This window comes from Pholcus phalangioides, unplaced genomic scaffold (assembly GCF_987345545.1).
Source record: "Pholcus phalangioides strain wild (caught in Gottingen) unplaced genomic scaffold, Ppha-v1.0 ptg000008l_1, whole genome shotgun sequence".
In the NCBI taxonomy this organism is placed as follows: Eukaryota; Metazoa; Arthropoda; class Arachnida; order Araneae; family Pholcidae; genus Pholcus; species Pholcus phalangioides.
This window is the reverse complement of record NW_028301601.1, coordinates 27,155,491-27,182,614: the sequence shown is the minus strand read 5'-3', so window position 1 is coordinate 27,182,614 and position 27,124 is coordinate 27,155,491. Positions and strand designations below refer to the sequence as shown.

Genomic DNA, 27,124 nt, shown 5'->3' with positions numbered 1-27,124 from the left:
CTCTTAATCACACGTGCTGTCTTTTATCATCGAGGCAGGAAACGGTATAAATGGTATAATTTAAATTATTGTATGGTATGGTATTCACATGATCGACAGTTCAGAAATTATTTTATGCGTATTGATATTCGCGTCACTGATGAATAAATATCACAAATTATTCATTGAAGTTCATGAGAAAATTATTGATACCATATTTTAACGTGTATAAGGAACCGCTTATTCCCAAAAAAATTGTGGCCCAAGAAGAGATGTCGGGTTCCCATTCAAGAATAGTATCATAGATACAGTTGGCCCCGCTTAATCGGATATCAACGATTCCAGCGCACAATATCCGATTAAGCGGGGCACAACTGCCATATTACAACGTTAGTATAGTTTGTACATTGAAAACTGGCGAAGGATCAATATTAATAAAGCTTCTCGAATCTATCAGACGTCAATGATGAAATGAAAATTATATTTAATTACGATGATCACAATACCCGAAACATTTTTACTTTTCATCAGGAAAGTTATGCCCTCTATTGACTCTACAGACTCAAATAAAACATTTAAATGTGCTTATTGGAAACACTTCTTGAATACGTTTATTCATTTTGCATTTTATTTTGTTTTGAAGAGACTAGATTTATTGACTTATATAGCAACTTAATCATAAAAAAAATCACTTAACAGAGAGCAATCAACCATTTTTTTTGTCAAAGCATCGTTGAAATTTGCAATTGAAAAGTCATTTTTTGTGAAAACATTAATGAAATTTGCGTTTGTGAAAGTCATTTTTCATCGAAGCATTGTTGAAATTTGTTGGATAAGCCTTTTTTATTTAAAAATTTTGTTTGGAAAGCAATTTTTTTTGGCAAACTATCAATAAAATTCATTTTTTTAAACCATACTTTGTAGAAGCGCATTGTTAAAAATTTCTTATTTCTTTACTCATATTTTGGCGAAGCATTTTTTAAATTCAGGTTTATAAAACAATTTTTTTCTGATCATTAATGAAATGCAAGTTCGGAAAGCCCATTTTTAGTCTAAGCAATAATTCAATTTAACGATTTGGAAATCTTTTCACTAGCCTATATACGTGTATCAAAGTTAGTCATTTCATTCGGCAAAACTCATTCCAATCCATATATTCAAAAAGGATATACGAATTTTTGGGTGAAAATACCTCTTCTACTACTACTACTAAACCAGACGTGCACCTCGTCCATATTCCTCTGCGGAACTTCTAACGGGGTAAAAATACTATTGAGCAAAACACATGTACGGTGATACCTCGGCTAACGAACATCAACGAATTTTTCGGCTAGAGAAGAATTTTTTCGTAATTTTTCTGCCTCGGATAACGAATACGGATTCAGCTAACGAACATTTCCGTTGATATGAATGTGTACGCGCCACCATAGAATAGCCGTGTCATGAGCTCATTTTAGCACCAATCATAAACAGAATTACTGTCGCTGGAGAACGATTAACTCATGTTCACCTCGGAATCTTTTTTCTACAGATGCGCCTACACTTCTCTTTCGGAAATTCTTTAAACCATTTCATGTAAAATTCAGCTACTAGAAAATGCGTTGAAAGGAAAAGGGGAACCTATTCTACCAGAGTACGCGTTCTTTCAGTGTAAGACTCATAACATCGAGCCGAACAGTCTGGACATTCTAGGAGATTATCTTTTCCATCTGAATGTATCAGATACAGATGGAAAGATATTGATACAGAATACAGGAATACAGAATACATATTGATCAGATCGCAAATGGATGGGGACAACGACAAACTCGATTGGGTTGTGTTAAGACGAGCTTTTGTGGACTTGTGTTGGTTGCGTACACACTAGGAAATAAAACGATTTTCAGCATCTCTCATGTTCCTGTAGATTTTCATTTATCTAATTTTGAAGCCATTTATTTTAGCCTTCAACCTATTTTTTGTCTTTTTTATAGCATTCCTTGTTGTTTAAAAAAACTGATCTTAAAATTTTGGGCAGAAGCTGGAACGGATCAAACGATTTTCCATAGAAACCTATGAGGAATCACGTTTCGGCTAACGAACGTGATTCCTTAACGAATCATCTTCGTTATAAGAGGTATCACTGTACAATATGATTTTCACCAAACAAAGACAAATGTAATTTGGATATAGCAATGGTACGCACTTTTCAATAAGTTACTACAGCTATACAGTTGTGATATTTGTTATTTTTCTCTTTCGTCGAGATAGTATTATGTAATATAAAACAACTTATACATATATGTACACCATATTTCTTCCTCAGTGGATAGCTGAACCCATCGCATCACTACGTACACAACGTCGATTTGCCAATAAGCGGCGTAATGACTGTTCAAAACTTCCGCTGCTACTAATTGAACATCCATTTTCCACCGATTTTGCTTTCATTTTACGATAGAATTTTCCCTCTACATGTGTCAATGACACTCAAGCAGAACTCTCGTATATTATCTACATCCATCGGTGTCTATTATTATCATGTTCCTAATATAGTTGAGACTTCTGGTCATAATGTGGAAATGCGCTTTTCTTTTGTTTCATCCCAAAATCATTGTTAGAAATTACCGGTGTTAATTTACAGGTGTTACTCATCGTTATCATTGTTATTGGCTCGTAAGGGGGAAAAAGAAAAGCAATTTGAGGTCGAGGGAAATCAGTAAGTGTGACTGATCTATGTTTTATTGTCATTTGATTGTTATCCCTCAATCCGATTACGTCACAATACTCATTATATCATTATAGAAATGTTTCGAATTGTATTTGTAGAGTAATAGAATATTTCTTAACAGTAATCGCAGTAATAAAATTGCTCTCTCCTCTCAACTGACGTAATAATGTTGTATTGTGCGCATTATTTTCATTATTTCTTTTAAGATCGCTTCTCATAACAATAAAATTATAAAAAGAATCTTACCTCAGGTGTAGATAGAAATTAGTAGATAATTAGATATTTGTTCTTTTTATTTGTATCATATGAAATTATGAAATTATTATGAGGAGTCGCAATTTGTGGCATTCACAACTGTGATAATGTCATATTTCTAAGACCGGGATTACACTATAGAAGCTTGATAAAAGATGTTTTGCAAAACTTGAAAAATGCAACCAATAAGCGCATCTGTTACATTCGAGCGAATGTGACCTACAGGTTTTTCAAGTTTTGTAAAAGACCTTTTATTATATTTTTATAGTGTGTAATTCCGTCCTAACCTCAAAATACTTCTTCAAAAAGTATATTTATATCTTTATAGCGATATATACCTTTCATTTAAAATAAATTCACGTCTTCTTGGACATGATAAATTTAGCATCCACCAGAATATTTACTTATTATTAATTATTGTTATTATTATTCTGTATACAATACAACATAAACACAAACAAGACGGAGACAAGAATAGAATCACAAAACAAACACTATTTGACCCAAAGAATTGCGATTCTTCCGAAGGTCATAAGCAGTAACTTCTGACAAAAATTACGGAAACATTGCAGTTTTGTCAATTATCGAATAAAATCAGCTTTTCAATACGTGTTATATTTAAAATACACAATTTTAAACTCCATGTCATGATATTTATTTAATGACATAAATACATCGTAAGTTTATAAGCCTAACTTTGTGTCTGAGTATGATGATTGTTAAGTTATGCCATGTACGGCAATAGATAGTTCCGAAAATTGTGAACGTTGACGTTTCTTGTAAACGCATGTTTAAGCTGCTGACGTGCTTTTTCACTAAATTAAAATAAATATTTTTTATGGTAAAAAAAGTCTGTGTGAAGTCTTCCAATGCAGCTTTTATCTTTATCGACGCAATTTGAATATTTTTAAAGGGGCTTTCAAGACAATTGATGTCAATAATATATTTTTTTTTCTAAAATGTAGATAATGCTTGTGTGTGGAAATTGATATAAATATTCAAAAAGGGTTTATGATGATGATTATTTGGGTAATTCAGAACTTCAATGGATTTACGATGTTTTAAATTAATGACAATTTCATAATTGCGTAAATAGGATAAAGGGGCCATTCAAGTATCACGTAAGCAAGTTTTTAGGCATTTTTGACCCCCCCCCCCCTTGTCAGCAAAATTTCGTCATCAGCTATGCCCCTCTGAATCCTAACTCATATTTTCATAATGGGTAGTTGATGACGTAAGCATTATCCAACCCCCCCCCTTGTCATCAAAAGTCAGCAAATCGGAAACCCCTCCCCCCCCCATCGATGATGACGTAATACTTGAACGCCCCAAAGCCAAAAATTAACGAGTCATTTAACTCGGGGATTCTCAAACTTTTACCACCTGAGGCGCCCATTTCCCCTATTCAATACTTATCCGCGAGCTTCGCCAGCTCCCCAGAGCTGTTTAACGATGAATACTTTCGAAAAACCTTTGTCAGGGTCACCGCTCCGCGGCGCACAGTTTGAGAACCCCTGCATTAACTAGCAGAGATTTTAATACAATTTCTTAACCTTTCAAGCGGCAATGACGAGATATCTCTCGTCTATAAAAGCCCCTAATTTATCATTGGCAAGCCCAGACCATTGTTTCTAAATGGAAAACCTTTCCCCAATACCCATTAGTTTGCACGTGCTAAAAATCAGAAGAAAGCCTACTTTATTGAAAAAGATATGACATTGACAGGTTAGGGATTTCTCATTGTCGCTTAAAGTGTCAAAATACTTATGAAACTAGTTCAAAAGGGAAAACGCGTAGATAGAGATGAAGAAGAAGAGGAGGATAGATCTCCGTAGAACCAATGTATTTTGATCATGAAAAATTATTCGATGAGATAAAGTTCAATGTTTCATCACATCTATACTGACGTATCTAGACGTTGAACATTTTAAATGAATTTCGCTTCCAAAAATTCTTGAAATTCAAATTCTTTCAAAATTCCTTTAAACCCATTCTTTTAAACCCATTTCTCTGATATAAAATTGTCAAAAGCTTCGTATATCATGTTTTTATCTCAAAGCCGATGTGTTCGATTCGTAGCTCAAAACTCTACTGAACATTAATAATCATAAAGATGTTCATTCTTGCTGTTGTCCCAATGGCTAATTAAGTAATTATAAACCGGTATTTTAAATTTATATTTTCAATCGCTGCAAATTTCTGGTCGACAAAATAGCACAATTTTTTTTATAAGATAACTAGTTACATAAATAACATATTTGAGAAGTTTCAAAAAATTGGATATTAATTTATCATGTTTTTATTAACCAGTGTAAATTTCTATCAATTAACTTTTCTAAATTGTCAAATTTATTTTCTGCATGACAGCGCACTTTCCCGTTTCTTAAATTTTCCATTTTGAATCAATAATTGCTGTCGCTCTTCCACAAATTTCCTTCTGAAATATTCAAAATAGCCACTTCTTGCAATCGTTCACTGTTTGTTACTAAGTTTTACGTTTTAATGGCATTCGTTTCAATAAAATGATAATCAAATCCCTCGTAAATACTTCAGCCTATCGGTTATCATTGCAAAAATGATTGCTCAGCAGTTTGTTTCCTTAACGATTTACAACTATAATGATAAGATCGAATACAAACACAGCAATTCCACGATTTGAAGCTGCATCTTCGCAAAAATCAAGTCTTTAAACTTTTTTTCGCAGCAACCATGGTGATTTTCGAAATTGAAGACATACAAAATTGCCACATATTAGATTAAAAGTTTAAGTATCAATTATTACCGTAGTCTCACGTTATTTCAAGGGCTCGTGAAATTCAACTCACTCATTCGTGACAGAAACCATCACCTATACTTGCAAAGATAAACAAAAAAATACAATGAGGTTTCTTTTCCGTTGTTTATTGGTCATTCAAAAAGGCAGGCCAACGCCATTGTCATTCAAAGTGGGAAAATTTTGTTTGGGTGGAGAGATCAAGGAAGAGAGGAAAAACCAGAAGTTTATTGAATACGAAAAACAAAAAAACCACGTATCTATCCGGCTGTTTACTTCTCGTTATTGTGTTCCTGATTTCTTCTTTCGCGAAGAAAAAGCTTTCTTTTATTGTCTGCTATTGTTATGTGTCCAGTCACCATTTGTCTGTTCAGTGACTTCCTCTTCTTTTTTCTTTTGTGACATTCGGTCACGTGGCCTTGACTTTCTCTCTTGTGATTCTGATATATTTTAATGAACATTCTATTAGGGGGGATAGCTTCAGGTATCGAGTTGATTAGAGAAAAATCTCTAATATCCCATCTTACCTTGGATTTTTTATTGAAAGCAATCGCTTTCTGCGCGGATACTTATGTGTATCGGATAACAAGCACAATTCATAAGCATTATAAATGTTTGGTCAAAATACACTTTCCAAAAGTATCTTCAGAAAAAAAGTATCGATCCAATCGGCTAAAAGCAATCCTAGAAATTGGACATTTTATTTGTCCAAGCAGTCGGATAGTTACACTCCTCAATGTTTTATACTTTTTGTAATTAGAGCGCGGATTATATGCAAATGCATACTTGCATATGAATTTGTAAATTTTGGACTTTCCAGTATTGATGCGTGTAAACGCATAAAATGGAAGATGCTTATGCTCTAAGCCATAGTTTCCCAACCTTTTTTGTCCCATCGCCCCCTTCTACAGAAATTTTATTCTCCCATCGCCCCACCAACGCGATCGAATCCATAGGATCCTATGTTATACCCGTGGCTTCTCCGCCACCCCCCGGAACATTCTATCACCCCCAGGGGGCGTTAACGCCCACGTTGGGAATCACTGACTTAAAGGGTGAGTCGCAATGAATTTAGTAAACATAAATTTTGAGCTCATAGCTTTCAAATAACATTGAAATTAACAGAAATTGATTATAATAACATATAAAGGTATGTTCTTCCGTAATTTCAATTAACAAAAATATATTTTACATTAAGAAAATTAATTTTTGATGATCGGGGGGGGAGCCCCCCATGCCCCCCCCCCCGTGTACGTCTTTGATCCCACCAATATGCGTTAGGATTCAGAGGGGCAGAGCTGATGACGAAATTTTGCTGACGGGGGGGGGGGGGGGGATCAGGATTTTGCTGACTTTTGATGACAAGGGGAGAAAGGGATGTCAAAAATGGATACAAATTTGCTTATACGTAATACTTGAACGGCCCCTTATGTTATTTTATTTCGGAAATATTCTTTTTTTGAGGGGTGTCGCAATGCGTTGGTGTATTGATGCGTGCTTATTCAGTTCTTTGAAGTGGTTCCTTTTTTAACATTAGACCAAGGTTTCTCAAACTGTGCGCCGCCGCGCCCTGGTGTGCTTCCAACATTTTTCAGAGGCGCCACGGAGCAGTGACCCTGACAAAGGATTTTCGAAAATAGTTTTCGTTAAAAAACTCTGCGGAACTCACGGATAAGCATTGAATAGGGAGAAAGGGGATCTCCTCGGGTGGAAAACGTTTGAGAGCCCCTGCGTGCATTAGGCTATTTTGGACAGCCGCGCGCAAACGATGACGAAGTCATGTGGGGCCACGGTCGCCAAAAGTTTAAAAAACACTGAATTAATTTGGCGTGTTATGAGTTAACAAATACACCAGTTCATAATTTTTTCCAGGTAATAATTTCTCCGATTCAGCACACTGCTGTATATACATAATGATGAGGCAAACAAAAACAGAAACTACACCATGTAAAAAGACAATGATTCTGAGAAAGACATTGAACATTGAAGGACCGGACACGACCCGCTTTCCATCTCAGAGAGGTATCGAAGCTTTCCCGGGGGATGGGTGTATTCGGAAATTTATTAATTTATGTGAAAATAACAATGATATACATATATACAATAAATAATCTGGAGCAAAAATTGTGATCTATAGCATCATCCACAGATAGTCAGTAACCGTAACAGTCCTTATATAAATAATCAAAGAATAATTTTTGTCTTGTATGTGAGAGAATATGGAAGTGAGTTTATCCAATCTAGAATATATACCAATCTCATCAATCAGGCTTTAATAAGATATAAATTAACGTCCATATGGCCGGCATCTCATTTCATTCACATCCGCCGGAAAAGGATGAAACAGTTGACACTTGTCTTCTTGGGCGTAAATTGTATCGATTATTAGGTGTCGGTGAAACAACCGATGCTTTTCTTCTTGGCCGTAAATTATACTTTTTGATAGGTAACCCTGTTACCTCTCTTGTCGGCCTGTTTGGCTTCTGAGAAAGACAGAATTCAGCACAAAATTATGCATTATCAGCGTATAGTACGATATATTATCGTACAAATATAGATATGACTAATTTCCTCTCCCATTCTCTACATATCAGAGCGCTATTGACCCAAGATTATAGGTTTTTTATTTCACCCACCTTCTCAAGAAAAACTCTTCCAGAACCCATTTTGTGATTTATCTTTTGTTTTTTGGGGCTCAGAGCAATATTCCACCTTTTCCTAGTCTTTGACAGCACCCTATACGCACAAGCTAGTGGTTCTTGCCAAGGCACCTGCAGGTAACGTGGCATTTCTAGGCACTCTAAATCTACCAAGTCTCCTATACATAAGGTAGTATTTGTAGAAGCTCAAGCTCTACCTAAGGCGCCCAACAAAGAAAAGTCGATACTTCGTGGAGCTGGAATCCCAGCCATTACATCATAGGTCCAGTGGTCTCTCCACAATAGGTTCCCGTGACTAATTTCTGCAGAAGGCGCTTTAGTCAATGCTCTTGGTGGCCCTTCAGAAGAGAATGAGCATTTCGTGAATGGCATATCTTCAGAACTGGGGCATATATGAAAGGTATTTCTAGGAGCTCTACCGAGAATGATCAATAGCGGGGGAGGAGGGGAATGTAACAGCAAGAAGCGGGCAGGATTCTGTCCTTTAATAAACGTGGGAACAGAAGCTGATCTTATTGATAGCAATTTCCAAAAATGGTAATGAAAACTTCCACTTTCCCTTTTTTTTTCTTCTTCTTCTTTTGAAGTACTGGTACAAACATGATCTTCGGAGTGTAGGCAAAATTTTGATTGGGGGTCGCCACTGCTTCCCTCGCTTTTAATAAATTGTCCCCACTGTCAGGTCAGTTTTATTGCTACCCCTCGAACAAGGAGGATGTTGCCTTCTTTCTCTCTCTCTCTATATATATATATATATATATATACCCTCAAAAGTTTTCTTTCTTTTTTCTGAATAAAATAGGTACCCCCCCCCCCCCCCTGCACTTCAGTACAAGGCAGGGTTCGAAGGTTTTTTAATAACTGGCTGTTGCGAAGATATATTTTGGAAAGAGAGAAAATTCAAAAAGCCCCTGCGGGGAATCGCACCCACGTCCTTTCACTTTCTGGGTGAACACCCTAAACCACTAGACTACAGAGGCACCGAATCTCTCAGTCTTTCCTTGGAGCTCGTGTACACTGAAAGGGACCGTGCATGGACGGCCGGACCAGACTCAGGCCAAGCTCACAAGCAACAGCAAATTGTTAAAAAAAAAACCCTTCGTATGGTAGCGGAGAGTGACGTCATCCTTGTATAAGGCATCTATTGTTGGTGAGCAAACAATTGTATTCTCAAAATGGATATTGCGGTTTTCTTCTTCCAGAACTGTTTTTTTTTTCCGACCGTCTTTTTCGTATAATGGAATTACCTTTTTAGCGCAATGTAGAAGCAGAATCCAACGATGCTAGCTAAAAATATGCAAAATTGGACGCCAGGTAGCTGTTTCGGGGCATAGCCCTTCGCCAATGGAAGAAATAAAATGTAATAGACCTGTTATAGCACAAGCGTCTCACTTTAATGAATTTTGCTTATTTAAGCGAGGCACCTGCGCTATAACAGGTCTATTCCATTTTATTTTTTCCTACTTGACGAAGAGGCTATAGTAGCCCCGAAACAGCTGTCTGGGATTCCAGTTTTGTATATTTTTAAACATCGTTGGTGCGGTCGTTTTCATGTTACCCTGGGGAAAGCTGAGCTATCAGCGTAGAATCGCTTCTGCCCCATTTGCACGCATTTTGGATTCACCTGAGAATTTCGAGGGCGTTGGTCAAACCGCGTAAAAATGTAAGGGGGGGGGGGGAACATGCACGCACACACACACACATACACCATAAGCGCCGGAATCTAGGGGATGAGGTCATTTGAGGCCCTCCCAATAAATTCTATAAGGTGGATAAGGCCCCCAATAATTTCTGAAAATGAATGCAATATATCTTGTCTCTCCTGCGCACCCGCTTGAATCTCGTATATACGGGACGGCCAGCAACTTTCAGGCCTTCCAATGTTTTCTTCATGCCGGCGCCTCTGGCACACGCAAACACTCATGTCAATGAAGAGATATATGTTTCAAAGTCGGGAAAAAATTCGCCACGAAAAAGAAAGACAATGATTCCGGAAATCTGAAAAACGAGGACAAAAGGGCGAATTTTCTAAAAGGTAGGAGGACGCTTGGAATCATACCGAAAAGGAAGACGGATGGTAACCCAACCTATGCCCAACATAGTACAAATTTCGGTGCTAGTGATTATATCCTCCGGGTCACAATGCGGAAAGAGAGCTTCAACTAGAGTTACCAAACGTCCTCCTTTTTGATGTCATTCCAAGCGTCTTCGGCGTTTCGGAAAATTCGCCGTTTTGTCGTTCTTTTCCGGTTTCCGGAATTATGTTGAATTTTTTTCTGCGGAAAAAATATTTTTCATCCACTTTTTCAAACACATATTTCTTCATTTGTATCAGTTTTTTTTTCTCCACACACATTATCCAACAGCCGTCGAAATTCCCAGAATTTTTTTCTGTTTCTGCTTTTTTTAGCGGTTCCATTTTTTAAGAGATGGGAAAAAATATTGATTTGACGGGCTTTATATATTATTAGCAACAATGGCGCCATCTATTGGGGGAATTGGGATAAGTGGCGTCTCTGACCTGTTGGACAGGGCCGGAATAAGCACGTGCTTAGGGCATCAGTACTGAAGGGGCACCACAAAAAAATATCAAATGGTATTTTTTTTTTAATGTACAATTTTTTTTCAATATCGATCATCCTATGAAGATCCTAAAGTTTTAAGAACACTTGATTGTATAGTTGAAGATCATTATCACAAAGGATGGCACAAAAGACGAGGAACTAATAATATTGCAAACTAGACTTCACATTATTGCCGAATTTTTCGATTAGCTTTTCAGAATTTTCATAAAGTACGCCCAGGGCTGTCTTAACATTATCATACGCCCACATACAAAGCGATTTTTCTGAGAGAGGCACTACTTACCTAGCTAAAAATTCCTACCTATCTATTTACATATTTACTATTGAAAATCGGAACCAGATCTAATTGTCACTTGAGACTTCGGTGCCAAAGAAGTGCCCAGATAGGCCCATGCAGTAAACCAAGTTCTACAGAATAAGGACATGATTTTTGTGGGTCATTAGTGGATCAACGGTGTCGTTTGATCTATAGAAGTAAAAGAAATACTACCAGGTGTAAATTACAAGCCTTGAGAACGTATCTAAAAAAAATACCCAATATAAAACGGTGATTCATCAGAAAATGATAACTACTGGCAGGGCCGCAATTGGAGGCTTGATTAGCCGGGGCAACCACTCATTTAGGCACCCCTCTCGTAATGCTGAAGGATGGGTTGAATGGTGAAATTTGCGTCCCTTTTTGTGATGCGTCCGGGGCACCAGACCCTCCCGCCCCGCCTGTTGGTGATATTATGGTCATTCTAAGATTCAATGCTTTCTCCTTGGAGTGTTGTTACAGCCTTTATCTCATCAACCTTTCGTCGTAGTGGTATGATTCTAATTTTAAAAATTCTCAAAATGTGACCAGAAATCACTCTGTACGAGTTTTGAGGATGAAAATACAGTGTACACAAAATAAAAAAATGAAAGTTTTCATACGATATCCCCCGTCCTGTAACTTCCAATTAGAAAGTTGTTGCTCTTTCTTTTCTGAGCCCAACAAACAAATTACATGTTTTTAACTGCATTATTCCCTGAGATATTTAAATTCAAAAATTGGAGACACGTCCGGGCTTAGGAGAATTTCGCGGCCCAATGCAAGAAAACATTTTGCGGCCCCCCTCCAAAAAATTCTGTGTAGTTGCTCCCCGACTTATAAACTTTTCGAGTTACGAGCGTAAATCTTGAAGGGGAAATTTTTTTTCACAAAAAGAACACAATTCATTGCACTCATTTTTTCATTATTTCAGTTACGTGTTGATAGTCTGGATCGTTATCAAACATGATCCATTAAGAGGGAATGCTTTTAAATTATATTTGCAAAATTCATAAATTATTAATAATAATTATCATGGTCCACCTGCTGACACTTCATCGTAGCTCCAATCATATTGAACAGACATAAATTTTTGTCATACTTTTAAAGCGCTTCATCATCTCTTTATCAAATATACGTTGCAATTCGATAACTGATCAATTTTTTATTGCTGTTTTTGTTCAATTAATGTAAATTAATAGAAGTAAAGGAATCAAGTACTGGAAAATTCCATGACCCCCACAAGGGTAAGGCTGACAGGTAGAATCGTCTTAATAGCATCGTGTGTCCCCGAGCCAAGGGATTTTTTGGAGGCCCTACATGAAAAATTCTCGAAAGATTCAACTGCGTCTAGTTTTTCTGAGGCACCTCTTCTCTTGAGGCCCTTCGGGCACGGCCCGGGGGGGAGGAAGGCATGTGTTAAGACGGCACTGCCTAAGGTTCGCACCAGGTGTCCTCTTTTTTCAGTTTTGAATCTGGTAACCCTATCTGAAGACCACATAATCCGTGTTTTCACTTATTTGTTCGATCATCCATATTGTCCGAATTTTTTTGTCGAAAGAAATAATTTTTTCTACATAAAATCGATTCTTGCAAATGTACGAATTTTGTTGCCGAAATTTTCGTTTCAAAAGAAAATATGCTAAAAAATAACAAACTCTCTCTCTCTCTCTTTTTTCATCATCGCAGTAGTTGCCTGAAATTTCGACATTAGATGGCAGCACCAGCAGTATATAAATCAAGCCTCCATCGAGCTTATATTACTGGAGAGGATATGACATCAGCGGTCTCGCCCTTGCCAGTGCTGAGAACGGTGTCCCACAACATTTTTCGTCGGAATAGCACGTGACTCGGTGGAAACAAACATAATCTCCCGTTATTTTTTTATGGCATCCACAGGAATTTAAAACAATAAATGAAAGAAATAATTTCAACATCGATGGCATAATTCTAGAATTAATGAAAGAAAATATTCTAGAATTAATGTAAGAGATAATTTCAGCATTGACAGTGCCGTCTTAACCAAGAGGGGCCTCACAAAAATATGATCTGGTTGCAATTTTTTAGGATGTACCAGGTAGGGTCTTCGAAAAACCACTTGGCCCGGGCTCTTGAAACGGCCCTGAGCATTGATAAAAGTGATAATTCCAAAATTAATGAAAGAGATCATTTCAGCATTAATGAAAAAGAAAAGAAAATTAATGAAAGATAATTCCAGAATTAAGGAGTGATTCTTACAAAATTAATGAAAAAGACAATTCCAAAATTAATGAAAAAGACAATTCCAAAATTAATGAGAGGCAATTCCAAAATTAATGAGAGGCAATTCCAGAATTAAAATGAGGTATAATTTCAGAATCAATGAAAGAAATACTTCCAGCATTAATAAAAGAAATTATTTCAGCATTAATGAAAGAAATAATTTCAGAATTAATGGAGGAAAATTACAGAATTAATGAACGAAAATTTCAGATGAGCATTAATAATAGAAATAATAATATAAGTAATGAAAAAGATAATAATAAAATTAATGAAAGATGATAATAAAATTAATGAAAAAGATAATAATAAAATTAATGAAAGATGATCATAAAATTAATGAAAGATAATAATAAGATTAATGAAAGATAATAAGATTAAAGGAAAGATATAATTCCAAAATTAATGAAAGAGACAATTCCAGAATTAATGAGATATAATTTCAGAATCAATGAAATAAATAATTTCAGCATTAATGAAAGAAAATGCAAGAAGTAATAGTTAAATAAGTAATTTAATCTTTTTTCACCTTTAGATGAGTTCTCTATCTTTTTTTTAAAATCTTTAAAACCCAATATTTAGAGACCGAACTGTACATTTCTATGGGAACTTTGTTTTCAGCGAGTCACGTCATTTCCTTGCACTTGATGTCTCTGCCGTCGCGGCGGCTTGATGCTCCCTCCAGTAATATGAGCTCGATGCGAGCTTCAGAATCTGTCGTCTGCTTCTTTCCAGGTTACTTGTTTTGCGCGTCTCCTTGTGTCCTGAAAAAATAACTGAACTGGCAGTTCGAACTTCCAGTTCTGTTTGTGAGCGTAGCTTACAGGGAACCGAACAAACCGACTTTTAATCTGTCGTCTGCTCATTAAGAGGTGATTTGTTTTTGACGCCTCCTTATGCTCAAATAAAATAACCGAACTTTTAGTTTCAATTTCCAGTTCAGTTTATGAGCTTGGTTTATAAGGAACTAAGCGGAATATCGTTTTTTTTACTTTGAACTTCATTATCACCACACGAATCACTTTTAAATTTGAGACTAGATGGCAGCACATTACTATGAAGTGGAGTGTGGAAAAATTCACTTTTTGCGATCTTAACCTGTCTTCTGCTTGTGTGGAGGTCATTTGTTTTGGGATTTCAGTCATTTGTCTCCTTGGGTCTTGAAAAAATTACTGAACTGGAAGTTTGATCTTTCAGGTCAGTTTATAAGGAGCAAAGCTGAATGAAGAATTTAGTTTTTTATACCTGAGCTTCGTCATAACCACATAAGGCACTTCTGATTCTGAAAGTAGATAGCAGCATCAACAATATTTTTAAAAATGAATGTCAAAGTATTCTAGAGTATTAAATTAATTTTAATTCCTTGAAAATTGTTAGTGCCATTGTGAATTCACTGCAAATGCTACAAGGCAAAAAAAAAACTGCTATTGGCGGACGGCATAACGTTTCGAGTCACTCGGTATATACGGGACTCATTACTTCCTAGATACAATATTTATAGGACGTACTGGCCTAGCGGGAAGACTGGATGCATTTATCGCACCCACGTCCTGCAGCAGGGTTCGCTAGACTGGATCTTCGCTGGGGCCTTTGTTTGGACACCTCTCTAGGAAAGGGTGCCAAATCCGAGTTAGAAGGTAAAAAAAAATTATTGAACTGAGAAACTTCATCGGGGGCACCAAAAGTAAATCCTGCACAGACAGAGATTCCTTCCTCTTTTCTGCTCTTACCCATTTGTACATCAAGGCCACTTTAAGACCGTTGTAGACTCCGGGCCACAATTAGAGGTTTGGTCAACTGTGTCAAGCAAGCATGTCGGCACCCTCTTCTAATGTTGAAGCAAAGTCATAAAGAAAAGAAATCATAATCCGTGTTCTTAACTAGGGACGGTTCTTTGGCCGTGCGACATGCGCGGCTATATGGGGGTACTTACCGCCAGGTGTGGATTCAGGTCGATGTATCGGGAGAAACAAATTGTTAAGTTCGTTGGATCGTCCCGTATTTTACGGGACAGGAAAATTTTCCAATATTATTCAGTTCTTACCTATCGCCCCCACCCCTGGATCCGTTCCTGAGCAAAGATAGACATCTTTAGTTGTTGCGAATGGAGCAGAGGTGAATATTTCTTCAGCTGCGAAAGACCAAACTTTCGCAGCTGAAGAAATATTCAGCTCACGACATACATAAACAAATATTCAGCAGAGGCAGAAATATTCAGCTCCGAAATGAGTGGCGGCAGAAATATTCAGCTCCGAATGGACCGGAGGTACAGACATCTTTAGCTGCGAATAAAGTAGATGCAGGTATCTTCAGCTGCTAATGAAGCCGAGATAGATATCTTTAGCTGCGAATAAAGCCGTGGCAGACATCTTCAGCTTCGAATGGAGTGAAGGCAGGTGGATCCAGGGCGATGTGTCGATGTGTCGGAAAAACGACTTCCTGTGTAGGTGCTTTGGATCATTCGTATTTCACGAGACAGACAAATTTCTCCCATATTTATTTGGCTTTTGGGAGGGACGATCGCTCCCCGTCTGGATCCACATTTGGGCATTGCTCTAAGAGGAGTGCGAAATTCGAGTTGAAAAAGTGAGAAGCTTTGTCGACAAAAAAAAAATGTGGGCAGGGGATACCAAAAATAGGTTCCGCACAAGCACAAGTACAGATTTCTTCTCGAGTCATCCCTGTTCTTAACGCATATTCGTACATCAGGCCACCTTCCAGAAGCAGGGCCGCTGTGTCAGATTTTTTTACCGGATATTCATTACTCTGTAATGAATTTATAAAAACCCATGGATCCCATATCCTACAGCATAGCTCTTAAGCTGGGATCTCTGGTGCTCCTCCAGGCGAAACTTTTCATGCCCCCTCCCCCGTAGTAAGTTTATAATGTTTATAATAAAATACACAAAACAATTATAATTATCGTCCCGTGTCTGCTCCCTTCTAGTTGCGGCCTTAGGGAGCAGTGTGTCTTGTGACCAAGGCGTCGGATCAGGGGGGGGGGGTGTGGGCACCAAAATGCGTCCTTGCCCCGGCTAACTAAGCATCTAGTTGCAGTCGTTACAGACCTGCCTACTCTTGGGGAAGGGTCGCAACTAGTTGGGCTGGGCAAGCGGGTACCAGAGAGGGCACCAAACAATACAAAGGGGGGCCAAAATGTGATCTTGTCCGGCTGACCAAGCATCGACCCTGTTGCGATCCTGCTTGTGGGAAGGGGCCTATGGGGTCCACCCAGGGACGTAGCGTGCCTTCTCGGGGCCCCGGGGCAGACTTTCTTTGAGCCTCTTGAAAATATTTATTATCATGCAAAATAAGTGTATATTTTTAAGCCCCCCCCCCCCATTCGCTTGAGGCGGGACTCTGGTTTCCCCAGCCCTTTTACTGGCCAGGGTCCACCCGATGGGCTCAGAATGATAGGATTTGGTGAATTTTTTTCGGAGCATTTTTCGTACAAATTATTAGGTGAGCATTTCCAGCCAGAAGGGAGGGGTTGGGGGCTCAGATATATCAGTTTGCTCGTATGCCAGGACCGTCTTAAGAGCAACATCGGACCCTGGGTCAAGTGATTTTTCTGAGGCCCTACCAGCAAAAAGTTCATGAACCCCATTTAATGAGGATCGACGGTACTGAATATTATCAAACATTATCTTAGCCAAGTACTTCTCTTGTGTAGGAAGAAGCCATACAATGGTCTTGCAATGCAATTGTACAGACGGTGTACAGTAAAATATGCATTTTCTTTTTGAGAAATGCAGTTCCGCATGTGTTGAATCAGTTTTATGAAATATTACAAACTTGTTTTGGCGGAATGATTTTAGATAATCTCTGATAAAAAAAATTAGTCCTGCTTATTTAAAAATTGTATTTTGGCCTGCCTTCTGAATTCCAGATTTCATGACATATCTTATATTTCAAAAGATAAATACATTAAATATATTCTTTATTCATTTGATTAGGCTCTGACATAAACATGACAGTCATACAGCAGCTGAAAGAAGCTCTCGACACGGGAGGTAAAACCTATTTCATTTTAATTTTATTTTCTATCGAGTTACTTTCTTATTGCTTGACAATTCGATGTTTTCCAATATCTATAGTTTAAATGTCTATATAATTAACACTAACAGTGGCATTGACGAGACATCTCGCCTCCTTGAAACGCTCTTATTTCGGCAATGGCAAGACCAAATATCCCTAAAAGGCAGGCTTTGTTCGCAAACATATTTACGATTCCCCCCCTACCTAACCTGTCAGATCAACTGCCAGTGGGCGGAGTCATTTTTTGTCCAGAGTTTGATAACAAAGAGGCAGTGTTCCTCCCCCCCCCCTTCCCCCTCAGGGGTAGTATATGATTATGTGTACAGTATGAACAATAGAAAAGATGTATAAATTTTTTTCTGATCATTATTCTCGGAGATTTTGGTGGGGGACGGGGGGGACGGCACTATCACCTGCAGAAAATAGGAAAAAATATTGTTCTTGGAAGAAGGTGTGACATTTCGCAGAGTGTTCAGGGATATCCACTGTGGCAGTTATAATGCGGATCAGTGATATTTTAAAACCCCTTAAAAGGTTAACATTAAAATTTATTTACGGTTAACACATACAGAACTGCGACCGAAAAAGGTAAGAAAATTTTCAAACCGACTTCTTAAATACTGTATTCGTTCGTCTACGTAGGTGTCTAAGCAGTTAGCATTAGTCAAGTTCACGACTTTGGTCAATGCTCCATTTTTGGATGTGGGGAGCTCGTATGTTGTACAGCTAATTCTAAGATGACCAGAAAAGGAAACGAACTCATTGTTCATCGTATTTGACGGTGATTTTTCTGTGTATCGTTAGGCAAAGTTTACCTTCTCTTGACCCTTCCCTATTTGAACATGAGACTGGTTATTGATGCTCCAAGTGACATGTAATCTTTAAAAAGAAAACGACAGGGGGTAGTTAAAAACAATTGGCTATTGCGCATTAATACTGATGTTACACATATCTCAAAGTTAATGCATGAGCTAGTCTATGATTTTTAGGAGCTCTAATGAGTTCTAATGTTTTTTCTGTGTACGTGCAAGATATGTAGAATAATTATAAACCTGATGTGTATAAACTTTCCAACCGGTAATAGTACCTTTCACAAATTAGTGCTAAAAACTTTTCGTTCTCTGGGTGGTGGATATTGTTCATAGTAAGAATTTACATTAACACTATATTTTAGTCTAAAATTAGACAAAATTATGTCTAATAAAAAACATTACAGAGAGAGATTAACTTTTGGATTCTTCGCTTGTAGATCCCCTAGTTCGGGAATGGCTCCTCGTCGACAATTACTTCGTACCACCGGTTGTATGCTTAATATATACGTACTTCGTGATGAAGTTAGGTCCACAGATGATGCGAAATAAAAAACCTTTCGAATTGAGGTATCCTATGTTGATATACAACTTCGCACTCGTCGGAATTTATTTGGTTTGTATTTCTGTGGTGAGTATCGATTGTTTCAAAGCACAAATTATCCACCATAAATATTTTTTTAAAAAGTTTATTGCATGCAAAAATGTTTCGCAAATTTATTTATTTATTTTTATTTTCACAGGTGTTTTATCATTTACTATTCTCTAAAATCACATATAACCACATATGTAATCGAACGGACGTGATTCCTGGAGAGCCGACGTATAGCGTAAGTTTTATTGTGAGGTTGTTTTTTTTTTCTAATTTATGGTCTTGATTGATTTTAATAATCTATAAATATATAAAATTACTTGTCCTGACTGATTCATCATTTCCGAGCCGAAACAGCACTTCCTACAGATAGAAGGCGTCTGCACGCTGTGCTCGTCACGTGAGCAAGTAGTCCATTTTCCCTCGAATATTCAGGGAAAAAATTCCCTGCTCGTGCTAATACCATCGATGTACGGAAAAGAAACGATCGCGCTCAGAATGGGCGATTTCTATGTCCCCCATCCAATCGCCAAGCGGTACTTGCGAGCCGACCAGGATGATTCTACGCCAAAATAAGAAGAAACTAAATAGGATGCTGCGATTTAAAATGTAGGGAACTTGCTAGGTAGTCTTAATGACGTTACAGATGAACTTGGCAACCCGTGCGGTGGCCTTCTATCTCTAGGAGGTGCTGGCCGAAACCGCTGAAGACATAAATATGAAATTCTGTCAGTAGTTTTATTTTATAATGTAGAAACTCACTAGAAAAAAAGGGATTTTTCAAAATTAAATACATAAAGGGGAATTTTCAGATTACTAAATCCATGTGAGCGAACCCGCGGGTAACAGCTACTTTGGATATATTTTGTCATGTTTTGGGTTCAGGTGATCCTATGTTCTTTGTGAAACGTAATTCTCATCGAGCGTTATGGATCTTTGTGATATAAATTTTCCTTCCGAGATATTCATACGGAATATGAATATGGGGGAATACGGAATAAATTTTTGTTTGTGTTTGAGTTAGAATTATCCATAATCCTCAATAATTCAATTCCTGTGTACAGTGTATGCAATTTTAGTAGATTCAATCGTTTTCGATGATGTAAAGACAAGAGTGTTACATGCAATAATATTTAATGTGATTGTACCAAAATAAAATAATATTCATGCTCTATTCTGGATATTTAAAAATTAATTAACAAAGTCACTTATCTCTTTTTTTTTTATTACAGCTCGCTCGTGTAGGGCATACGATATATTTACTGAAATATGTTGAATTTCTGGACACTGTAAGTACTTTTGAACTGTAAAATTCAATGTACTGTAATCAAAAATTAAAATGATATTATCTCTACGTAATGTAATATACGGGGTTATTCAGAGTTCATGAGAAATAAACTTTTATGACTGATCTAAACAACTCCTAAACAACCATTTTTGTCAATGAATGCGAGGTCATATATTAAAAAAGCTTGAGTTGCGAACACTGGAATGAAACACTTTAATGACACTAACTTTGGTGATGAAATCCTCGAAGGGTTCAATAGAAATTGCGAACACATTGTCCAGGTGATGGACTCAGAACCACCCCCCCCCCCCCAACGAAGAAAAGAAATCGAGAGTGATAAGAGAGATAGTTTGTGGGACGTAACTTTTCTACACATTGTGTTGTACAGATTCGCAGGATCCTAAAATGAGTTCCATTCCAATAACTTGCCGTTTATTATCCCCATGAAATCAGAATTTATGAGATAATACGCACAGCAAAAAATAATGAACATATCTCTAAATTACCCGCAGGATTTAGTACTGCTAAAGATCGCTACCAGACCAAGCAAAAAAATGAGATAATATACACAGTACGCCACGGTCATAGTGGATAAAAAAAAACTAATCATCGTAACTGATGTGAGGACCTCTATTAGTGACAGTCAATTCAGGTGATAAATAATCATCAAAGAAAAAAAAATGGAATTTAAACAAAATATATATACGTACAACAATATTGCTTTCGTAAACCCAAAAAATTTGCATCTCAAAAAATTTAGTGCTACCACCTATCAATCAAATAATTGAATAAAACCAGTTTGTGCAGGTCTTCTCTATTCCTTTTAATTTCTCTGTTTGCGCGCGCACCATTATAATTACTCCCTTTTCAGTATAATTTATCAGAAGAAGCAAAATTGCTATATTATTCAAACATTAAAAAAAAGCACACGGTATTGTATTCCTGCCGAGGAGAATTAAGACGTAGGATGCTTATGGAACAGGAATGTGTGCCTAGAATGAGCTAAAACATCTGGTGTCCGAACATTGGCTGACTTGGACACTTGGACCATGACATGTGACGCAAACATGACATCGATTCGTCGTTGTACGGCCTACACGACTAGTGACATCCAACAAACGCGGGCGGACCGCCACCAACGGAATTTGATTATCGAGTCCGGACGTGCCAAGGACGTTATAATATCACTTTAGATTTCGATTCTTAGATCACGATTTATCATAATTATTCCGTTGATTTATACTTCTGTAATTGGACTTGTTATTCTGTTATACAAATTTATATAGATATATATGTACACATATTTAATAAAACTCCGGATGCACCCATCTTTCGGGAACGCTTTGATATCTCCTTGAGATGGGAAGCGGGGTGCGTCCGGTCCTTCAATGTTCAATGGTATTGTATTCCATGTTGTTTTTTTTAACCTGAATCCGGTAACCCTTGAGGTGCTTCTGTTTATTGAAATTCCGGTCCTGTGCTTAATGGGATTGGTTATTCTGTAAATGTTCACTTTTGTGTGGATCTATCTCGTGACTTGTTATACCAATAGCAATATACCGGGGAAAGGTTGCATAGAAAACAATAAGAGGATAAACCGGAACACAGATAAGGTGGGCCTCCTCTCCCGCAGAGGTGCATTTATGGTTTTTTTCTCCCCAAAATCACACTATTTTGCCGAATTTCACCGAATGCCGTTGCCATATAGAGGCTGGGATTATACTATAAAAGTTTTGTAAAAGCGTTTGATAAAACTTGAAAAAATGCTTGAATAATTGAATGAAAAATTGTTCAATAAGAGTATCAGTTAAATTCGAGCGAATGTAACCAATAGGGTTATTGGTTATTTTTTACAAGTTTTGTGCAAAGGATTTTTTTTATCGGACTTATATAGTGTAATCTCGGCCATAAGTAAGCAGTCGGTACAGTTCGCCACTGATTACCGAATGAAGCGAAGAGTGTTTCCGGCGGGCATGGACATACACCACTTCGTTTGGCGATGAAAATCTAAGCCGAACTTCTCCAGTTACTTTAATCGACGACACTCATAAGAAATGATTTATGAAGTTGAAATTTTTTTGTCGATTTTTGTGTAACCATCATTCAAAAATGTCTTCGAAAAAGATAGAGTTGTTCTACAAAAAGGTAAGCCTTAGCGTGATTTTTTCTGGATACTCCTAATGCAAGCCCTAACCCGAAAATTTAGCATTTTTTGAAGCAAAAATTACTATAAGACCGGATCTTACTTTCGAGGAAACACGGTAGATATAGTGAGTACCACTTATCAGAATCACGGGTAATGTTTCCATTCTGTTATTGTTATCCCTTTCGCCCAGTACTGAACGGACCAGTGTCGTAATATCGGTTAAAAAACTTGTTAAAATTTATCAGGACTTTGGTTGGTGATAAATTATTAATTTTTTTCCGTGTAAAGTTTCATTTTCTTTTTGCATATTTTGAAGTTAGACTCATTTTTTTTCTTATAAGTCCTCGTTGTCAATATTCAAGACTATATAGGTCAGCGTTTCTCAACCTATTGTCCGCAATGATGTCATATGTGGTCCGCAGTCAGACTTGACAAAATTATTCATCCGTTGCAGTTGATATTAATAACATCCACGTTCAAATAAGATAAAAACTTCATACTGTGCACCATACAACATCGAGAAGAATGCAGGAAATTTTTCGATCCCAAATACGGGATTCCACTAAATTTTTGTCAAAAATTTATTGCTTTAAATGCAATTCGCTAACCATTACTAAAATTGCAGAAGGGTGCGGGAATAAATTACTGCCACAAATCGCAGTAAACAAAAATGTATTTCTCGAAAAAAATATTCAAATGATCTGATGACATTTTATTGAGAAAAATACGGTAAACTGAGATCTTAAATAGTCATCCGCAAATACTGGACATCACCTATTGTCATCAAAAACACTGTCAGAAGTAGGCACAATCATCAATCATAATTAAAATTCCAAAAAAAGTTGCGGAAAAAACATTAAACCTGGCAAACATGTGAGATGAGTATAAGTTGTGCCATAATTATCCTAATTTCATTCATGACTATGTTAAATACTACTAATTCAAATAAGTACCGTTGGGTACGTATAAAACGAGACAAATGTATAAAAAAATTAAGCAACGAAAATCACAGGAATGCCTCGTAATACGGGATACAAGTGATGCGTCAAATTGTTTCAGACATTTTACTTGTCCTTGTTCTAAGAAAGGTTAAGAAACACTGATATAGGTGATCAGAAAGCTCCCTTTCCGACAAATATTTCCGTATCTATGTCTACAATGTCCTAATTGGGCAGCGTGATATCCGTGTGTAGCGCTTCTTTTTGCAATGGCATTGCTATAGTGAAATAGCCACATTAACAGCAAGGCCGCCTCAAGGAAATTATATGTCAAGTGATTTTTTCGAGGCCTTATATACCTAGAAAATTCTCGAAAAATTCACCTACTTCCTGTTTTTCTGAGGCCCCTCTTCTCTTGAGGCCTCTGGGCTATACCCGGGTGGGCCCGTGCGTTAAGACGGCACTGATTAACAATTCCTCGGCCTAAAGACTTTCGCAAGGGAAACTAAAGAACGTACCTTACATTAGTATAAAAAGAATGGCAGTTCGTAATACTCATTAGACAATGCCGTTATAACTCCCCGTAATTTCTTAATTTAAAAATAAAATAACATTGGGGGGATCATGTTTATAAGAAGAATTTAAAAAGAAATGCATGATTTCACATGTTGAAATATGTCATGTTGGAAAGAAATCCCGATTCCATACGCCCCGTTTAACCAAACGGGTCATAAGATCATCAATCGTACTTGCAACAGAGATTTAGTTCGTATATAGTTATCAATCGGCTATTGTTATCGGAAACTCCATTCCCGATGTGATCACGTTAAACGGCGTGCACTGTTAAAATATTTTATGGGAATTTCCACGCAAATATAAAAGTTTAAAAATAATTTTTTATGACGAAAAACACATATTTTATTCCCAATTAAAAATGTTCCACATCAAGTCCATTACCTCGCAGACCACGGCTATAATATAATCAAGACGGATAATCAATCATTAACCTTATACAACCCTAGTCTATCACCAAGGATGAATTAACTACCGCTATACCTCCGTAGAGATTACTATATCGAAATTGTGGATAGCCTGTTGGTCTAGCCACGCGTATTCACTGTAAATTTTCCGATTCTGAAAAATGAATGATTTTTGGGGGAAATAATTACAAATCAATTTATTTCCCCATTTCGGTAATAATGATTAATGTATTTATTTCATTTTTCAGATATTCTTCATATTAAGAAAGAAAGACCATTTAGTCACTGGTCTGCACGTCGTCCATCACGCAAGTTTGCCTTTCGTCGGTTGGATCGTGATGAGAACCGAATTCTGTAAGAAACAACAGAATTCATTACAATATACTTTAAAACTCTGAAATGCATTTTTTGTAGAAACTAAACTTTCCAATATATCAAAATGTCTTTTATTTATTTATTTTTTAATATTTTCCCCATTTTTATATTCAAATCAATTATGTTTTATTACATTTCTTATATAGCTGGATTCCAGTTCTTCCCTGGTATTCTGAACGCCGGCGTGCACGTCATAATGTATTCGTATTACGGACTCGCTGCGTTAGGGCCCAGTGTCCGTAAATACCTGTGGTGGAAAAAATACCTCACGATATTGCAGATGGTACGTAATAAAAATTACGTATATTTCCAATTTTCTTTTTTTAATCATTTGATCATTTTTGTCGCACCACGGTCATTTTCTGCACACGAGGGCTAATTAGACCGGGACCTACAATTTATTGCCGATTCCGAACGGCAGGCTTGTTTTTCATGCTCATCGAGAGGTTGGTGCGCTAACACCTCGATGGGGGATTCCCTGCGGTAGCAATTTTTGCTGCGGTCAAGTCGCCGTTTTTTGTTGTACCCCTGTGTCAGGAAAGTTTTCTGACAAGGACGAACTGGGTATCGAACTCGCGACACCTCTAAACATCCTTTGGTACTTTAGGCGAGCATCTTATCGACCGGGCTACCGCGCCCCCTTTTTTTTTTTCTTTTTTTTTTTTTTTTTTTAAATGGTTGAAAACCTCTAAAACTATACTATAGTAGAGAAACCATTCGCAATATTAATTACTATTGCTCGGATTGATAGATGAAACGTGTTTGCCGATCGGTTAAATTCAGGTTTTTTAGCCTATCAGCTACGATGTTTTATTTTTAGACCATAAAAATACAAGCCCTATTAATTACCCATCTTATAATTACTTATTTAATAGAAATATGTAAAATAATGTGCTATGTTGTGCGAACAAAATATTTCAAAAAATCACGGACACGTGATACCATTTACTTACACATTTTCAAGCATTTACCCTCTGTGAGTTTACCCTCATAAAAACGTATTGATTTTTTTAAAACAAAAACGGATCTAAATGGGTACTCTGTTAGCACATTTCAACTGAAACAACGCATCAACTCAGTAATTTAAATAATTAGACGACTTTTTAATTAGCTAAAATAATCACCTTGCCTCTATTTTACTCTCATCTGTAAAGAGATAAAATCTTGCCCAGTAGAAATGAATATTGCTTCCTTGAATTTTATTTCCAGTTCTATGAATTTCGTGCGATTTTAAAAACCTTTGAACACGTGAAATTTTAGTGGCTCTCAAAAAAAAAAAAATCTCCCAGTAAAGGATAAACTGTTTCCAAATTAACAGTATACAGTCGTATTTTGTGTTGAAAAAAATGACACTTAGAAAGATTTCCTTTTTAAATTATAAAAAAAAGAGAAAATAAATTGGTATATGGGTTTTATGATCAAGTATTTGCCGTGTATATTCAAATATACACTGTACCATACAAGGCTGAGAAAAGAATGTACATTTGACATCTTGAGTTCATGATAAAATAGCATAAAATCAATATAACTGGTTAAAAAGTAATTTCGAAATAAAGAAAACCGTTCACTTCATAAAAATGAAGCAAAGATTGAAATTTTTATTGACTCAACTTAGTTCAAATTAAATTTAATATTAAAAATTCAGAATATTCTTTTATATAAAGAAAGTATTTATGAATAGGTGTCAGATATATCTTGCCTCATTTTTGAACTGAACAGTTTTGTTCACCTGAAATCAATTTTTATTCAATGTAATTGAATCATTACGATTTTTATCACGCGTGCAAAGTGGAAAGGAAGCGCGCAAGCAATTAGGGAAAGGGATTTTTGTAAAACGTGTTGTCGACATGGCATAGCACATGCAATTAGTTTCATGTGTGTGAAACTTGAAATAGCTCAGTGGTTAATTAATTATTTTCAATGATATTTCTACTACAGCATGGTTTTTTGAGACTTTTTGACCATGTTGAGAGGTATGACATCCCTTAATGCCCATGACATTTTCAACATGACTATTGAACTTCTTGTTTCAGACCCAGTTTGTGCTCATTTTCATGTTCGTCGTGATTTTTGTGCCACTGAGCGGATGCGCGACGAGCCAATTCGGCACATTCGTCGACGTGGTATTCGCTATACTTTTCCTGGTGCTGTTCTACGATTACTACAGGAAAGCCTACGAACCCAGGAGGTCTAGAGAGAAATTCGTCGCAAAGAATGGACTGCATCATCCGAAGAAGGACGAGAACAGCAATGACACTGCGAACGAAATGAAAAAAATCAGCTGATCCGTAAAAAAATAACGTTAAAGAAAGATCAAAGACTATTGTCGAATGTTTCTAATGTTTATTCCATCGTGTTCTGATAAATTGTATAAGTATTTGAATTGTACGCCAGAATGTTTCTTTTATAAATAAATAAATCACTAAACATCACATAATGGAT

The 27,124-nt window shown here is 36.9% G+C and overlaps 1 protein-coding gene across 2 annotated transcripts in view; it reads left to right on the top strand.

Moving 5' to 3' along the window:
* The window catches only part of LOC149084131 (very long chain fatty acid elongase 7-like), a 34,383-nt gene extending 7,259 nt beyond the window's left edge, over positions 1 to 27,124 (top strand). The window contains exons 1-8 of one of the 2 annotated variants that reach the window (XM_089234479.1): positions 2,411 to 2,677; positions 17,473 to 17,529; positions 18,804 to 18,994; positions 19,107 to 19,193; positions 20,188 to 20,244; positions 24,556 to 24,661; positions 24,829 to 24,965; positions 26,716 to 27,124. In XM_089234479.1, the coding sequence (XP_089090605.1) occupies positions 17,487 to 17,529; positions 18,804 to 18,994; positions 19,107 to 19,193; positions 20,188 to 20,244; positions 24,556 to 24,661; positions 24,829 to 24,965; positions 26,716 to 26,967 (873 nt within the window). In that variant the 5' untranslated portion in view covers positions 2,411 to 2,677; positions 17,473 to 17,486 and the 3' untranslated portion in view covers positions 26,968 to 27,124. Of the gene's footprint in view, positions 1 to 2,410; positions 2,678 to 17,472; positions 17,530 to 18,803; positions 18,995 to 19,106; positions 19,194 to 20,187; positions 20,245 to 24,555; positions 24,662 to 24,828; positions 24,966 to 26,715 lie in introns of those variants that run through there. The other variant, XM_089234478.1, reaches the window with a different exon arrangement.